General features: G+C 45.3%; 1 protein-coding gene across 1 annotated transcript; it reads left to right on the forward strand.

The window, feature by feature from the left end:
• The first annotated feature begins 11 nt into the window (after positions 1-11).
• Positions 12-17,435, forward strand: RNFT1 (ring finger protein, transmembrane 1). The gene is made up of 9 exons (XM_083715228.1): positions 12-169; positions 4,955-5,388; positions 8,139-8,215; positions 10,327-10,427; positions 11,348-11,501; positions 13,634-13,792; positions 15,252-15,317; positions 15,749-15,850; positions 16,460-17,435. The coding sequence occupies exons 1-9, from the start codon at positions 141-143 to the stop codon at positions 16,592-16,594; spliced, it is 1,257 nt and encodes a 418-aa protein (XP_083571354.1). The 5' UTR covers positions 12-140; the 3' UTR covers positions 16,595-17,435.
• The last annotated feature ends 730 nt before the right edge of the window (positions 17,436-18,165 follow it).

Raw genomic sequence — 18,165 nt, forward strand, 5'->3', positions numbered from 1 at the left:
TCCTCCGGCCACTCCTCTTCCTCCTCGGGCCGGTAGTTGGAACTTGCCCGGCCGGCCCCCCCCCTTCGGAGCCTGCCTGTTTACTCGCCGGCGGGGATGGAGGCTGACGGGAGGCCGCGGCCTCAAGAGCGGCGCTCGCCATGAAGCACCGGCCGCCGCGCTATGAGAGGTAGGTGGGTGAGGAGAGAGACTCTGCCGCGGACCCCGAAGAAACCCGAGTGGATCCCTTCCCCTTGACTCGCCCCCTCTGGCTCCCTTTCCCCCTTCCTTCCCTTTACTGTATATAAACTCTTTCGCCGCCTCCCCCCTCTATATAATATCATTTATTAGGCCAACCAAAGCAGAGCGAAGGGGGGAGACTTAATGTTGGCTTTGAAAGCTGTTCTCCGCGTCGTTTCCGTGTCCCTTGACCCAAGTATTGCCCTAATGTTACGGGTTTGGGGTTTGTTTGTTTTTTCCCTACAGGCCGACGAAGCTACCTTTTTTATTTTCTGGGACACCTTCCCTCCACCAGCTTTCACTTTCTCAACTTCTTGTAAGAAGTTGTGGTGGTTTCAGCTTTCCTGCAAGGTCCCTTCAGTCAGGCTGCAGGTGGGGGTTGGAGATAAGAGCTTTGGTTGTAAGCTCCCCCCCCATGCCCTCTGTAGCTGCTCAGAGACCCTGGGGTTGTAATAGCTTCACACGGGGGGCTGGGCTCCAGGATCATTCTGTTGCCCTTCTGTTGATGCTGATAACAGTATTTTACGGGACTGGAAGGCTCGGTTTGATTTCCTCCTCTTTTAACAGGCGTGTTTTTTAATTATTATTATTTAATTTTCCAAATTTTGAAATTTACAAACGATCAAAATAAAAAGAGAATTCCATAAATTCCCATGGACTTTCCTTCTCCCTTTTGTGGATCCTTATGTTAACATTTTTTTCCTCCCACATCTTCTCTATTAGTCCAATTCTATTAATTCTCCATTACAACCATAGTCCAACTACAAGTATCGTTCCAATCCTACGAATAATTTTAAATGTTTACAGTGATTTTATATATGTATTTATATATATAATAATAATAATATAATAATAATAATAATATATTATTTATATCCTGCCCATCTGGCTGGGCTTCCCCAGCCACTCTGGGCGGCTTCCAACAAAATATTAAAATACCGTAATGCATCAAACATTAAAAGCTTCCCTAAACAGGGCTGCCTTCAGATGTCTTCTAAAAGTCTGGTAGTTGTTGTTCTCTTTGACATCTGGTGGGAGGGCGTTCCACAGGGCGGGTGCCACCACCGAGAAGGTCCTCTGCCTGGTTCCCTGTAACTTGACGTCTCGCAGTGAGGGAATTGCCAGAAGGCCCTGGGTGCTGGATCTCAGTGTCCTGCCAGAATGATGGGGGTGGAGACGCTCCTTCAGATGTACTGGGCCGAGGCCGTTTAGGGCTTTAAAGGTCGGCACCAATACTTTGAATTGTGGTCGGAAACGTATTTTCCCCATTCCATATTAAAATTTTGGCCTTCCCAATTCTTAATTCTTCCAGTCATTTTTGCCACTTTGGCAAACCCCTGTGCGTGTTTGCTTAAGAAGCAAATCCTACAGTACTGAATGGTGCTCGCAAGCAGGACCCAAATGCTCCTCCCTTCAAATATGCTGTGGTTTAGAATGGGTTCTGGGACCCATTTGGATGGGCAGTGAACAAGGGCGGAGACCATTTAGATGACTCCCTCCTCTCCCCCCGGAGGGGCAGTTGTACCTGGGGCCCACTGCAACTGGTAGGGGGAAAAGGTGGGGAAACCAACTGCAGGTGGTGTCTGGAAGCAATGGCAGCCAGAGTCAGGCTAACAGGTGGTTGAGGGTAGACTGAGGTAGATGGGGTCGTGCCTTGATCACCTGAGTGAACCAGGTGCCACTGCTTGAGGGCTCTAGATTCAGGTAGGTAGCTGTGTTGGTCTGACGCAGTCGACCAACTTGAGGGCTTTCTGCTATCCACCAGAAAACAGTCTGGGGTCAAGGAACCCATTCCTTTACTACTGGCCTCTATTTTTTATCTGACACTCTGTTATCCCTCCCTTCCTCCAAGAAGCTTACAATGTCATATACATCAGTGATTCCCAATGGGTGGTCCGCAGACCCCAGGGAGTCAGCACAACTCATCCAGGGGGTCCGCAGCACCACTCACACAACAAAAACTACCATAGAAATATCAAGATTTTCAAAAGTATGGAGTTCATGGCTTGGCTTTTGAAAAACGGGGTCTGCTATACATAACTACTTGGGAACCACTGCTGTATTCCCCCCCCCCTTTTGCACCCCCATTTTATCCTTGCGACAGGGCTAGGCCGACAAGTAGTGACTGGCCCAAGGTTACCCAGGTTGTTATTATTTTTAATTGGATTTCTTAACCAGCCTTCATCACAAGGTCTCAGGGTTGGTTGAAACAATTTTAAAAGACAAGATTAAAATCAGTTGGAACTATTTGCAATCAAGAGAATATGGTGGGTTCTAAAATATATATATCTTGGACATCAAATGCCACGCTAAAGAGGTGCATTTGCCACATTCAATGAAAGTTACAGAGTGAAGGTCAAACCTCCCTGGGGAGGTAATTCTACAGATTTGGGGCTGCCACAGTGAATGCCCTTTCTTGGCCACTGCACCCCCACACCATCATATGTTTGAAAGTGGTGTAGCTTCTAAAAGGCCTTATGACTGAGTGGAGATTCGAACCCAGGTCTCCCTCACGCTCCAACCACCACACCACACTAGTTTGCCACCTCTGCTTGTTGAGATATGGATTTCTGTCTATGAAACAGGAAGACCCTGTTACTGATGGACAGGTGTGGAGAACCTTTGGCCCTCCAGATGATGCTGAACTACAGCTCCCATCATCCCTGACCATTGGTCATGCTTGCTGGGGCTGGTGGGAGCTATAGTACAGCAACACCTGGCGGGTCAAAGGTTCCCCACCCTTGCTCTAGGAGCAGGGTGATAGGAGACTTAAGGTTGGATGTATGCCATACTTGATTTCCCCAAAGCATCATTAACTGTATTTTGGCAAGGGTGTTGGGAGTTATAACTCTGAACCACAGCTCCAGGATTCTGGGAGAGAAGCCATGTGCTTTAAATGTATGGTAAAGGTACCCCTGCCCGTACGGGCCAGTCTTGACAGACTCTAGGGTTGTGCGCTCATCTCACTCTAGAGGCCGGGAGCCAGCGCTGTCCGCAGACACTTCCGGGTCACGTGGCCAGCGTGACAAGCTGCATCTGGCGAGCCAGCGCAGCACACGGAACGCCGTTTACCTTCCCGCTGGTGAGCGGTCCCTATTTATCTACTTGCACCTGGGGGTGCTTTCGAACTGCTAGGTTGGCAGGCGCTGGGACCGAACGCCGGGAGTGCACCCCGCCACGGGGATTTGAACCGCCGACCATGCGATCGGCAAGTCCTAGGCGCTGAGGCTTTACCCACAGCGCCATCTGCGCCCCTGCCTAAATATTATTTAACTGCAATTTTAAGTTTTTTTGAGTTAGTTTCCAGAATTTGATCTCCAAATGAATAGTTATGATTCAAGGGATCTAAGAGGACGATCCCTTGTGACCATTCAAATTGGAGAATTACAAGGATTCTCTTGCTGACAGAGTTGCCATCTGTCATTTCCTGTGTACTTTGTGAGATGACTTTAATAACAGATATTTGCAGCGCTTGGGCTGGGGACTTTTAAGGGCTATTCTGTGCAAATGTTCCTGAATAAGTGTAAAATTTTAACCACCTCCATGCAGTTCCTTCAGCTTTCACAAACCTACACCTGCCTTGTAATTCTTTTGAAGGCTGAACATACCACAGACAGAGTCATTTAATCTGTCTTTGAGAACCACACAGGGCCAGCTTCTGGCTGGCTAAGGTTCTAATGGACCCCTATATGCCCAGACTCAGCAGATAGCTGAAGATCTATCAGAAGCTGCTGTATACAGACTAGTAGTCCATCTAGGTCTGTATTGTCTATGTCAGGGGGACAACAAACTTTTTCCTCAGGGGGCCAGTCCACTGTCCCTCATACCTTGTGGGGGGCTGGACTATATTTTGAACCTCCCCCCACGACTCTCCCCTCCCTTCTCCACAGCACCAGACGAGCCCCGGTGGCTGCTTACCTGTGCCTTGCGAGTGGCAGAGGCTGGTGGCGGTGGCAGAGGGACTATGACCCATGGTCTACGTTGAGTGGCAGGGGCTTTCCAGGGTTTCAGATAGAGGTCTAACCCAGCCCTTGTTGTTTAGTCGTTTAGTCGTGTCTGACTCTTCGTGACCCCCTGGACCAGAGCACGCCAGGCACTCCTGTCTTCCACTGCCTCCCGCAGTTTGGTCAGACTCATGTTTGTAGCTTCGAGAACACTACCCAGCCATCTCGCCCTCTGTCGTCCCCTTCTCCTTGTGCTCTCCATCTTTCCCAACATCAGGGTCTTTTCCAGGGAGTCTTCTCTTCTCATGAGGTGGCCAAAGTATTGGAGTCTCAGCTTCAGGATCTGTCCTTCCAGTGAACACTCAGGGCTGATTTCCTTAAGAATGGATAGGTTTGATCTTCTTGCAGTCCATGGGACTCTCAAGAGTCTCCTCCAGCACCATAATTCAAAAGCATCCATTCTTCGGTGATCAGTCGAAGAATGGATGCTTTATGGTCCAGCTCTCACTTCCATACATCACTACTGGGAAAACCATGGCTTTAACTATACGGACCTTTGTTGGCAAGGTGATGTCTCTGCTTTTTAAGATGCTGTCTAGGTTTGTCATCGCCTTTCTCCCAAGCCCTACTTGGGGTTAAATCTGGAACCTTCTTCATGCAAAGCGTATGCTCTACTGCTAAGCTACAGCACTTCCCCTAATAACAGATGAAGATTCCGGTCCTCATGGTTCTAAAACAAGGGCTGATTCAATTAGAAACCATTTTAAAATTGTTTCTTTGTTCCTCCTTAGGAATCATCTCGTCAAAACCGAGCAATTTGGAGCAGATCACCTCCAACGTGCTGCCATGCAGCCCCACTCAAATAATCGCCACGGCGCGGCAGGAAACAGCAACGGTACCTCAGCCTCTCAGTGCACTCATGGAGCACGGTCACCAGGAGAAGGATCTTGCCAGCATGGAGGGGACATCCACATCCAGCTGAGCTCTGCTCTGGGAGAAGCAGGTGAAGACGCTGGCGCCAGGCAGCACCTGCAGTCAGGGACTCAGAGCCATTCCCGCTCCCACTCCCACGGCGAAGCTCGAGGGCCTCAAGATGGCGGCTCGGATTTGGAGGAGCAGAGCGGCAGCTCCCTTTCCGAGCTCAGATATCTCCTCCACTGGCTACACAAGAGTCTTCCGTACATCTTGATCCTGTCCCTCAAACTCCTCATGCAGCACATAATGGGTAGAGTACACGCCATTGCGCGCTCTGGAGACAACTGCATTTATCTGGGTTTGAGGTTGAAAGAGAAGCAGCAGGTTGTGCTTCCAGGCCGGGGGATTTAAACAGTTTTAGCGCCATCTTGAAATCTAATTTGCCTATTTCTGGTTTCCCTATTAGCCTTGATCACTGGAAAACTTTATTGGCCCGTTTCTGGCTTCTGAGATTTCACCAGACACCACCCGTATGATTCCATGATTTGCAATAATAAGGACTAGAAGGTGGTGGTGGTGTTTTTTTAAAAAAAGAAAAACAGTTAAAGCTGAAATTTTCAAACGGTGGTAGAATTTTGCCCTCAGTGCCACATATTATGTGCTTTATCTGTACTTCTAGAACTGAAACACAAATTCAGGCTGGCTTTAAACCTGTTGCTGCTTTTACTACCCACAGTACCCAGGATGAAGACTTATTTCTGCCTCTCCTTTGGGATTTTAAATTGAAAATGGGCAGCTTTATTCCTTCTTCTCCTTTTTACAGGTTGAAATTAGGAGTGGGGAACCTCAAGCCTGGGGGCCAAATATGGCCCTCCGGGCAATCCCACCCGGCTCACAGGGTTCTGCAGCTCCATCATGTGCTTCTAAGTTTCAAGCCCAAAAAGGGAGAGGAAGAACCTCAGGATGCTGCTTGAAATTGAAAAGTTTGTTGGAAAAATTACAGTTGCCCTGTGCATTTCATTGCCTTGCCTTCTTCAGGTCCACTGTAAAACAAAAACAACAACGACACAAGGAGTGTCCAATGTGCTTCAGGCTCAACAGCATTACACCAGTTGGTTTAAACTGGGGATTGGGAACTTGTGGCCCTGCAGATGCTGTTGGACTATGACTCCCATCATCCCTAATCATTGACCATGCTGGCTGAGGCTGATGGGATCTGTAGTCCAAGAACATCCGCGGGGCCACAGCTTCCTCATCCCTCCTGTAAATGAAAGAACTGATTAAAATTATTTATTTATTCAACAAATCTTTATGACACTTTTAAGGAACACAATCAATATAACAATATAACAAATTGCAATTCAGAACTTAAAACCAACAACTGTCTAAAAGCTTGCAAGCACAAGATGCTTATCAAACACAGTATCTTATTTATATTTGTATGTTCATGGTTTTATTAATTTCACTGGGACTATTCTGAGTAGGTAGGATGCAGCCCCTCTTAGCTTGGCTACCAAGGCTTGGCAAAAATTGAGAATCCCTGATCATAAGCCCCTGTACTACTATGACCTTATGTACAGAGTTAGTTATCACTGTACCATTCCCAAGGTCTTCCTGAGAGTCCTTCTCCCCTCCTCTTCTCTTGGGGCTTTCAATTCTTCTTTCCTGCTTTCTGCAATTCCGCTGCTGAGAAGCTGCTAAAATGCATTTTAGCTTTTTCAGTTTATTCTTTTGTGGTCATATACTCAGGGACCCTTGGCTTACTGCAAAACTAAAATTTTGAAACACCAGGTGTCAAAATCTGCAGCTCCCTTCAGCCAGATTAAAAATATTCCTGAAATGTACCCATTCTTTTTTCCATCACTGGAGAAAGGTTCCACGATGGCTAAAGATTTCTAAGCAACAGAATGGTTTTTAAATTGCCAACTTGTTTTACAAGTCCTGAAATGTTACTGGCCCATCAAAATGACTAGCCAACAGATCTGGGCTAGCCATCTGTGGCACACAGGATGCAGTCCTTGGAATTTTTCCTGAATAAAAGACCCAGTTGACATAATCCTCCTGCCTTAGTCATTTGGAAGTGATTTTTATTCACAATGGCTGTGGCTGTTTCCCATTGGGACTGATAGGGCGTAAGGCAGGGAACCCAACAGTAGGTGGAGCCAGAGCAAATGTCTGGCCCATCTACAGCCAATGATTAGCTTTGCCCCCATTCTTCTCCTTGCTGTGTTATGCAAGGGGCAACATTGAGACTAAGGAAGACAAAGCTGACAGCCAAGGCCACCTGCTGGACTGGTTGTAAGAGGCAGACGGGTAGTGGCTGGTTGAAGTTAGACTGAGTTTTATGGGGCTGTGCCCCATTTGTACTAATAGGCCAGCTGCCACTGCAACAAGTGACCAGATGAGTGGGTGTTTATCGGCCTGGTGCAAACATATATAAAAAGACCTCAAGGTGCTGCCAAGTTAATGCAAATGTAAACAACGATGCAAGTGTTGTTTGTTTGATCTAATTTATTCCAGCTTGATTTATTAGATGCAAACTCTCCCCAGTGTGGTAAATAGCTTGAGATTTTTCCAGCCAGCCAGCACTATGCCCTAATTGTATAATAGCGAGGAGGATGGGGTGGAATATCGATGAGCAGGGAAGCAGGAGAAATGGCAGTAAAGGTGAGAGAAGGTCTACTACAAGAACATTTTTCCAGCTAGTGGAAGCCCCTCAAATTTTGGCCTTTCGCAGGTACTGCTGTGCCGTGTTTAGACCTCTCCCTTCAGCGATGAGAGCTAGAAGCATGCTCATTACTATTTAATTCATTGGAATTCTCACTGATCTGATGATTTGTTTAGGGTGCAGTCAGAGCCGTGCAGTACAGCAGTGCCCCTGAGTATATAGTGGCTAATTATTTTTGTTCTGTTGTCTAAAACAGTTACAAGATATACTGTGCAATGCCCTTTTTGATTTTGCTGCTTTGTTTTAAAAAACAAAAATTAGTTTGATGCATTTTTTGGTTCTTTTTCTTTTTCTTTTTTTCCGTTTTGTAATTTACCCTTTTTTCCTAATAGGCATTTCTCTGGGAGTTGGGCTGCTAACAACTTATATGTATGCAAACAAAAGCATTGTAAATCAGGTTTTCCTAAGAGTAAGTATTGACCTCTCCGGCGAGGTTGTAAGTATTTTTTTAAAGCTTCACTTTACCCAGGAGATAGATGCGTTCTTGACAGAAACGTGGAAAAGAGTGTTAATTTGACAACACACACATTCCATCGCTTAAAATAAAAAAGGTTGATTTAAGAACAGCTGCAAAAATAGAATATAGTTATAATGAACCATTTACATAATATTTTTTCCCGCCTGCTTTGATGCAACCTGAACATTTCTGCTGCGCTCAGCACAAACTGACTCTACTTAAAGTTGCACACAGGCCTCTGCCATACTTTTCCCTCCCTCCCTCCAAGTCTAGCCTGGGGAAAAATTCTGTGCTGATCTCATTGTAGCTGCCATTATAGATAATTGTCTTCAGTCTGGCTCAGCTATCTTAATATTTTTGCCAGCTAGCAAAGGCCTTTTTCTTAAACTAGGGCTTGGGGGGGGGGGGGGAATGAAGTGATTGACCATCAGAACTTGCAACAATAATATTGCAGTGTGAAATGCTCCTTTTCTGAATGCCAGCCAGTCATGCCCTTTCACAGGATACGCCATTCCATTCCCCTCTTGTTTCCCCTACTCCGCCATTCCCTGCAGTCAGTCAGCATTCCATATCTACCGAGCATGCTCAGTTCTCACTAAGCTCTTTTGGGCTCCCTGCCTGTTTGCAGGGGCAGGTTTGTACTTGTGCAAATTGTGAGATCTTCCTAAGCCTTCTGAGACATCCCATTTGGTGCATGGATGGCACTGTTCTGGTTACACAGGAATCCACGCAGTCAGATAACGGGTCTGCTCTTAGTATATAGGTCTTTACATCTTGCCTTGCTGCTATTTATATCTCATGTGGCATTACTTTTCTCCCGTTATATTTTATTGGCATTGATTTGATTTGGGTTATAAGCCATTCCTCATCCTACTTGTTTGAAAGGCAAAGTATAAATACTGTGTGCAAACAGCTTGTCATGTTGTAATAAAAGTAGTCATCTTTCCATCTTTGAATAGAGGTTGAAAACAAGAATCCTGAGTATGGTTGTTCTGAAGAGGCAGTTTCCCTTAAGGCTCTTGAGAACCACAAACCATTTAGTTATGATCGCAACTTGTTTTGAGAAATCGGTCCCTTTATCAAGGGATTTCCTGCAGAATTTTTTGTTTGTTTGAAAGACTGCATGTGACATCTTCTCTTACTCCTCGCCTAGCACTGAAAATCTGTTGTTTAAAGCAGATGTGGGGAATCTTTGGCCCTCCAGATGTTGTTGAACTACAACCCCCAACAGCCTCAGCAAGCATGGCCAATGCCAAGGGATGATGGGAATTGTAGTTCAACAGCATCTGAAGAGACAGACGTTCTCCACACCTGGTTCAGTGGGATAAACTGCTCAAAGTGTTGGGGTAATAACTACCCATGTGGCTGTCTTTTTGTGTATTTGTCTACAGCTGTTCTTTATCCTCTTTGGGGGGGGGGCGAGGGGGACTGCTCACTGTCTCATTCCAAAGGTGGTTCAGGGTGGGCTGTCAGCTTTGTAATCAAGTTGGGGCCAGTTAACAGTAGGGGCTTCTTAGTAACATAGGCTCCAGCGTAGCATCACATACAAATATGTACATTTGCATTTTGCATACGAAATCCCCCCTGAAAAGAAATGTGGAATTTCTCTGCTTTCCTGCAGCTTCTAAAGGTGTTTGGCAGGGCCATTAGGAGGAATGTCATCCCCACAGGTCCATAAGGATATGGCTCCCAGTGGTGCGGCCAAGAATCTTTAAAAACCTTCCCATTGAATTCAGTGGGGCTTAATGCCAGGTAAATGGTATTAGGACTGTAGCCTTAGATTGCAGAAGTAGCAGTCTGGCTAATTAAGTGGAGGGCACATTGCCTCTGCCACTTGTTGAACTTCATCTCCCGTCACCCCTAATCAATGGCCCTACTGTCTGGGTCTGGCTTATTTGGAGCCCCATCCCCAGGCCTGTACTCCAAAAACTTGCTTACAAAGCCCTCTGAGCTCAGCAGCCTCTTAAATGGAGAATGAATGGCAAAATCACAGCAGCCTAGCATCTTGTAACTAGAAAATGCAGTCATTTGAATTAACCATTTGAAAACTCTTACTCTTGCAGGAAAGGTGTTCCAGACTGGAGTGTGTCTGGTTATTGGCATTCCTAACAGGATCCTCTCTCCTTCTGTATTATACGTTCTACCCTCAGTCTCTTCATTACAGGTAATTCAGTGCAGGTTAGAATTTTTTCCCCTTCTGAACAGCAGTAAAAACAGTCTTCCTTGATGTGTAATGCATCCAGACCACATCTATACCATACATTTAGAGCACATGACTTCCCCCGCAAGCAATAATGGGAACAGTTTTTTGTTAAGGGTGCTGGGAATTATAGCTCTATGAAGGTTAAACTATAGTTCCCAGGATTCTTTTTTGGGGAACAATGCTTTAAAGGCATGGCGTGGCTGTGGCCTTACTCCCCAAACGTGCTGATAATGGACACAAGGTGCCTTTAAAAAATGGGTGGGTAATTTATTTATTTCACTACCGTTTATTTCAACAGCTTGTATCCTGCTCAATACTGTTGCTTCTAAGCAGTGTGCAATAAAGTTACCCCCCCCCCCCAAAAAAGATACAACTGAGATAAAATGGATTAAAATGAACTATAAAATCAGAAAAGCTTACTCAGAATTCCAGATTTAAGTTGTTACCGGCTGTGGTGAACCAGTTACCAGGGGACCAAACTGCAGGTGTCACATCCCTTTACGTCTTGTTTGTGGGCTTCTTCAGAGCATTTTCCTGCTCATGGTTGGAAACAGGATACTGGTCTGGGTGGTTCATTCCAGGAGGGCTTTTTATATGTTGGATAACATACTTGGATGGATGGAAGGAAGGGAATTATAATCCAGTCTTGAAAAGTCCTATTGAAGAATTAGTCATATAAAAAGTGAACGACTGGCTTGGTTTTTGCTTGCTACTGTGAACGCCCCATAGGAAAAATAAATTTGTAAAAGGTGATTTCTTGGCTGTAGCATTCTGCTTGAAACGAGAAAGTGTTTTTGCATTTGCATTTCAAGGGTGCTAAAATACTTTCTGTGAAAAAATGTCTTCAACTTACCATCTCATTTGCCTTTGTTTTTTAAAAGCTTGATCCTTTTAAGTCCTACTGTGGATTACACAAATTTCTGGGAGGTACTTTGGATCGTGGGGATCACAGACTTCATTCTGAAGTTTCTCTTCATGGGCTTCAAATGCATCGTTCTCTTGCTGCCTTGTTTTATCATGTCTTTTAAGTCCAAGGTAAGAAAACTTTGTCGTTGTTGCTGTTTTTTAAAAAACCCTATTTTTAATATGAGTTAGAAATACACAGTTGTATCACTGTCATACACTTAACTTCAGCTTGTGATGATAAAACTTAGCATATTTCATTGCAACAAGAGAAGCACTTAGGTTTGCTAATTCCTAGGAAAGGCTTCCTTCCCATCAGAGCAAGAAGGTTGAGCTTTCAGAAGGGCTGAACTGGAAGGGAAGGCATTTGTCATAAGAACATGAGCAGAGCCCTGCTGGACCAGCCGGTGGCCTATCTAGTCCAACATCCTTTTCTCAAAGTGGCCAATCAGATGCCTGTGGGAAATCCGCAAGACATCTTGAGCGCAATAGCCCTCTCCCCTCCTGTGGCTTCCAGTAACTATTATTCAGAAGCATCCCTGCCTCCAATTGTGGAGGCAGAGCTTAGCTATCCTGGCTAGTAACCATTGATGGGCAAATTCGTGGAGGGTAAGCTTAATCCTCTTTTAAAGCCATCCAGGTTGGCAGCCATCACTGGCTCCTGTGGCAGTGAGTTCCATAGTTCAACTAGTCAAGTTTCCGGGGTGAAGGGTCAGGAAAGTTTCCTCAGGGCAGTGTCAGGAAAAAACGCCTCCTTTTCCACACATTTCAGGGATTGCTGCAAAAAGTGTTGGATGCTTAGAGGTCCCCGATTGCTTTAAAATAAAAAATAAATAAAAAATAGAGGTCCCTGATTGCTTAAGTGCCTATGTGACTAGTTCAGCAAGCCGTTCCACTTGTGCTAGAGAGGCATCCTTTTCCCTTAGTGCCCTTAGCACATAGCCAAATCCGACTGGGATCACTCAAGGGGAGTGAAGTTTGAGCCATCAGCAGAGATGGGGAAAGCAGTGGCTGTGAACAGCCACAAGGGAACGTAGGGTGAAGAAGTCTTGAGTCAGCTCTGCTTAAATAGTTTCATAGCATGAGAATAAAAACATTGAAGTGAAGTGGGGCTAACACCTGTCTTATTAATGAATGGCAGCTTGCATTGGCCGAAGTGGTCTTGAACCGTCACTAGCAAGAAGTTAAGCATTACCCTTTAAAAAGAAAAATGCACACCCTAAGATGCATATATATATAGTAATTAGTGGTGGAAGGTACTTGACAAAGTAATGATGTCTCAACATTAATGCTGACTTCTCATAACACTTTGATGTACGATGAAAGAACAGCAGGCACTTCATCTGGCTTAAACTGTTTAGGTGAGAGGAGAAGGGCTTAATGACTGAATAAAATCTGGTTTGCTTTCAGACATGGGCAACTGGACAAAAATAAATCATTAAATATTATCTTGTTAGAGGTGAATAATGAAAATCCTGCCAGTTCAGCAGAGATCTGAGTTATTGATTTGGTAAAAAGAATGTCTGGGAAGCTTTGCCAAGCAGAGATTCCTGGCACTGCTGCAATTTTATTTATTATGCTAGAAAGCTGAACTCCTAAGAGCTGCCTGTGTCTATTTGTATGATGGGTTTTTTTAATTACAAAAAATAGATATACCTCTTCACAGGCTTCCGCAGCCGTTAACCCCATGGGTTGTGTCCAGTGTTAGTCATGTAGGGTTAGTGTTAGTCACGGAAGGCCCATGGAAATAAATGGATATGATTTACATAGGTCTGTTGATTTCAGTGGGTCCACTCTTTGAGTAGAACCTAGCTGGCTACAACCTTATATTTGGTCCAGGCTTCTGGCATTAAGCATGATCTGCAAGAGCAACAGTGGGGAAGCTCTGGACCCTGGGTCTGAGCTGCCAGGCCCTACCCCATTTGGCTCACAAGCCTTGCCTACCCACCCTGCCCCTGGCATCAGGTGGCAGGTTAAAGACGTGGCTTCTCTGTCCAAAATAGGACTTGCTTTTGGCATGGGTAAGAACCCCAGTGAGAATGAAAACAAAGCTCACTGGGTGACCTTGGAGTAGTCACTACCTAGCCTACCTCAGAGGGCTGTTGTGAGGATAAAATGGGAGTTGGGGGTTGGGAAGGGATGAATTCATGTATGCCATCACAAGCTCCTTGGAGAATGGCATGGTAGCAGCGTTTATGGAAGCTTGGAGTGATGGGCGGGTAAGAAATAAGTATCAACAATCTTCTTTGTATGTTGTAAACCAGGGTTATTGGTACATGCTCTTGGAAGAGCTCTGCCAGTTTTACCGCAAGATCGTCCCTGTGCCAGTCTGGTTCCGGTACTTTGTCGGCTTGAGGGAGCTGGACAGCGCATTGGGGTGGAGTCTCGGAGTCTTGATGGCCCTGCTCTACCTCATCCTAAAGGTAAACTCCGATCTGCTGCTAAAGCCTCTTTTCTTAAAAACAGTGTGGCAAGAGGCAGCCTGGGTGTAAACACAGCAGCAACACATTGCCGTGTATGTGAGATTGCATGCACCTTGTCTTTCTAGGCATCAGTTTCTTCAGCTAACAAATGGCGAAAACTATTTTTCTGTGTTAACCTGGAGCAGCTAGAGCTATGCTTGGCTGGGGCAAGGTACCCAGCTGGGTTCCTTAATATCAGTTTCCCTGCACAGGAACCTCCCATCTCTCCTTCCAATAGAGAACGTGGATGGTAAGTCGTGACAAACAGCCAGTATGGAGCCACCAAGCAGGAGTGTTGGCATGCTCTGGGGAACCGTGTGTGTGTGTGTGTGTGTGTGTGTATGCGTGTTGCGCGCACACCCACCCACATCCAGCTTAGTAACTATTGAATGCTGAGTGCAACTTGGAAAAGATGAATGAAAAGCCAGGATGTGGGGGGCATAGCTGGCCGGCACACAGAGCAAGAATAGCCTTTGACTAAGTTATAGGTTGTAAATCACTGAACAAGATGGCGATTCTGGGACCAGTATACCTTAAGGTAAAGGTAAAGGGACCCCTGACCATTAGGTCCAGTCGTGGCCGACTCTGGGGTTGCGGCGCTCATCTTGCTTTACTGGCCAAGGGAGCCAGCGTACGGCTTCCGGGTCATGTGGCCAGCATGACTAAGCTGCTTCTGGTGAAGCAGGCCAGCGCATGGAAACGCCATTTACCTTCCCGCCGGAGCGGTACCTATATATCTACTTGCACTTTGATGTGCTTTCAAACTGCTAGGTTGGCAGGAGCAGGGACTGAGCAACAGGAGCTCACCCTTTTGCAGGGATTCGAACCACCGACCTGATCGGCAAGTCCTAGGCTCTGTGTTTTAACCCACAGCACCACCCGTATCCCAGTATACCTTAAGAACCTATCAAATTTCCAAGATTGGTATTCAAGGGAGACCCTCCTCACTGCCCCATCACCCCCTAGATACATGGCAGGCGGTATGCTGTTGTGCCTGTCTTAATACATTGTATTTACTGTAAACTGACCTGACTACCCCTTGACAGAAAATCAGGGTAGAAATCTTTTGAAATAAAACAAGTCTTGATTGTGTTAGCTTGCAGTTCTAACCTCACTTGGCTGAGAGGAAGCCTCCCTGAATTCAGGAAGGCTTACTTCTAAGTAAGCATGGTTAGGATAGCAGCAGTGTCTTTTGGGGTTTGTTTTCTCAGCCTCTACTGTTTTAACTTTTTGTCTTTTTTGTGAGCATCTCTTATTTTGACTTTAGCTTTGTTCTATCTGCTCTAGGCTTATAGGAGAAAGCCCACAACTTTAAATTGTTGTTACATGACACTTAAGACCCCTTCAGTGTTGTTTTTTTAAAGCTACATTACTGTTGAAAGCTAGTTTACATCTATTTCCTCTCATGTTATCTTTTCAGCTTTTGAGCTTCTTTGGACACCTGAAAAATTTCAGACGAGTCTTGCGGATATTTTATGCACGACCAGTGAGTATTTGTACTGTCTTAAGAACATTTTTCTTTTCTGTTTAAACAAACCACAGTTCCCTGTGACATTCAAATTTGGAGCTATGATTTAAAAAACAAAACAGGGGAGGCAAAGGTCTGTCCATACTGCTGTTGTTGGACCACAGCTAGCATGGCCAATGGCGAGGGATGGCAGGAGCTGTAGTTGGACATCTGGAGAACACTAGGGTGAAGGCTGATGTACTTTCATACAGAAGCAGCCTGTGAACCAGGAAGTCCACACCGGTGTCATAAATACACTAGACACCTTGTCTGCAATATATGGATAACACTACTACTCTATCAGAGGGGACTGCTGCAATGATTATTTAAACTGTACATACCTGTGTATCTGGTGCCACTACCTTCCTTGCTAGAAACCAAGTATTTGAGCCTGTTCTCTATCTTTGCAGAACTTCGGTGTCGCAGCCAGCAAGAGGCAGTGTGCGGAAGCGGAAGACATTTGCTCCATCTGCCAAGCTGAATTTCAGAAGCCTGTTCTTCTCATCTGCCAGGTAACTCACCAGTGTTATTCTCCTGCCGCTGTCCCAACGTTGTTCTGAACAGCCAAACAATTCCTTATACACTTACCCAGAGTTCCTCAGTGCATAGATCAGCAATGATGGACAAGGTTCTTTGATAAGACAACCTAACACCCACCTTCACTGCTCTTTCCTGGAGTGAAGAAAGTCTGCAACTCCTTGCCCTCCACCAGGGATGGGGAGTTTCAGGCCTGGAAGCCAAATGGAACTCTCCACACCTGTTTGGCGCTTGAGTTTTTGCCTGGCTGGCATACATCCTTAAACTCTGATCATGACTCTAGCTTGCCTGGATCAATGATGGAGGGGTGTGTTTGTGTGCAAAGGTGTACTTTACATTCGTTGCTCCACCCACTTTTGCCTCTGGCCTCATTATTATTATTATTAAATTTATATACACCCTTCATCTGAAGATCTCAAGAGCGGTTCACAAGATAAAAATACAGAATAAAAGCACAAGAGAGGGAATGCTGCCCTTGAGCCGAGCCCTACACCAGTTAAGGGATTTAAAAGTATGCTGAATGTTATTGAGTTGCTGAGCTCCTTTGCACCCCATTGTGCTCAAAGCAGCCTTTCTCGTTTCAGCACATATTTTGTGAAGAATGCATAGCTCTGTGGTTCAACAGAGAGAGAACGTGCCCCCTGTGCAGAACCATCATCTCGGACCACATCAACAAGTGGAAAGATGGGGCAACTTCCGCACAACTACAGGTCTATTAAAAACCCTGTCGGACACAAGAGCTACAGTTTGAATGCTGGTCTTTACCGTTTAAGGGGGTTGGGTGGAAAGGAGGCGTTAGAAGAAAAAGGTACTCAGGGGGTTAAGTCTACATACGTCCATCTCTCAGCTGCTGCAGGATTTGGGTCCATTCAGACACAAAGCAACTTGCTTGAAAGCTGCTTTTTCATGTTGAAGTCACCTTCAGTTGCTGGTTGTGTGTAAAATATGCCAGAGCTCTGTTCTTCAACCTTGGTTCCCCTGGTGCCTTTGCACCAGAACGCCCATCATCCCTGACCATTACTGGCAGGGGCTGCTGAGAGATGTAGTCTTGTAGTCCAATTTCATGAGGGGAACCAAGGCTGAATAACATTGGTTGAGACGTGCTCAAAACTTTTGGCAATGCTGCAGGAGCAATAGCCTCAAATTCGGTTCCATGCAGATGTCTAAACCAGCCTGTTACCAGAGCATAAATAGGATCAGTATTGCATGTGATATGCTAAAAATCCAGTTTGCACAAATCTTGAGATTCTATGAGAGTTACCACTTTTATGCCACTTGGCTCCTGTAGAAGCTGCTGGTTCCTTATCCCTCCTGCCATTACAGCAGTAGCTACTTATATTCATGCAAGAAAGTCAGGAATGACCTTTTTGCTTCAATTATGCACACATAATTTTTCTACTTTTGTAAGCCTGGATTTTTAAAAAGCAAAATCTTATACTATATTTTGTCATAAACAACTACATTTTATTACAAAGGGGAAGAGATCTATTTTAGTGATACTTAAGACAACAACCTGTGGTATACCTAAAGATTGGTGAGAATAAAAGCAGTTTTAATCTATTGGTCTGGGATTTCTTACTACCTCTTCTGCACGTATACGTTTTCCAACATATCATCAGTGAAGCTGCTTATAAATGTAACCAGTAAAGCTTTCAAAAATTAAAAAACAACAACACTTCAATTCTCAGACGGTGACAATTTTGCCCGGGGGTTCTGTTCCTGGCCCCCACATACATCTGCAGAGTTTGCAGAAGCCCATTCCACCCCCATTCTGCCTTTGTCCAGGTCCAAAAGGACCTGTGCATCAGTGGTCACACATCAATTGGATGTGTGCAAAATGGTCACTGTGTCTGTAACAAAAAGGCCTACAAGCCAAGGTAGAAACATGGCGCTAGATGTTGGATTCCCAACTGTCATCATTCTCAGCCACTAGCGGGCCACAAGTTGCCCATCTATCTTAAGTTAAGAAATCAAGGTATAAGCACAACACTTGGCTCGACAGCACATCAATACATGTTTTCTGAAAAACAAGTCTGTTAATTTGGAACTAGATTCAAGTCATGACTATCCCTGTTGATTGAAGAGTTGTGACTGACTTCTGTGTCATTGGGCAGTCATTTCACTGTATAGTGAAGTTATGCTGTAGAAGCGGTGTGTATGTTGCTTCTTTTAAAAAAACCAAACTCCAAATTAAGTCTACATTTGGTTTGAAAAGCCCATCAACTGCCCCTTGATCTGCAAACTTCGTAGCAACAGGAACTGCAAGCCGAGATTCTCAAAGAGGGTGCAC

The sequence above is a fragment of the Podarcis gaigeae genome, assembly GCF_964106915.1.
Source record: "Podarcis gaigeae genome assembly, chromosome: 15".
Classification (NCBI taxonomy): Eukaryota; Metazoa; Chordata; class Lepidosauria; order Squamata; family Lacertidae; genus Podarcis; species Podarcis gaigeae.

What these genes read in the sequence shown, in the direction of transcription:
- RNFT1 (XM_083715228.1), top strand. Translation starts at nt 141, where the DNA reads ATGAAGCACCGGCCGCCGCGCTATGAGAG. An exon ending in CCTCAGTCTCTTCATTACAG is followed by an intron (nt 10,428 to 11,347) that starts GTAATTCAGTGC and finishes GTTTTTTAAAAG; the next exon opens with CTTGATCCTTTTAAGTCCTA. An exon ending in CTGTTCTTCTCATCTGCCAG is followed by an intron (nt 15,851 to 16,459) that starts GTAACTCACCAG and finishes TTCTCGTTTCAG; the next exon opens with CACATATTTTGTGAAGAATG.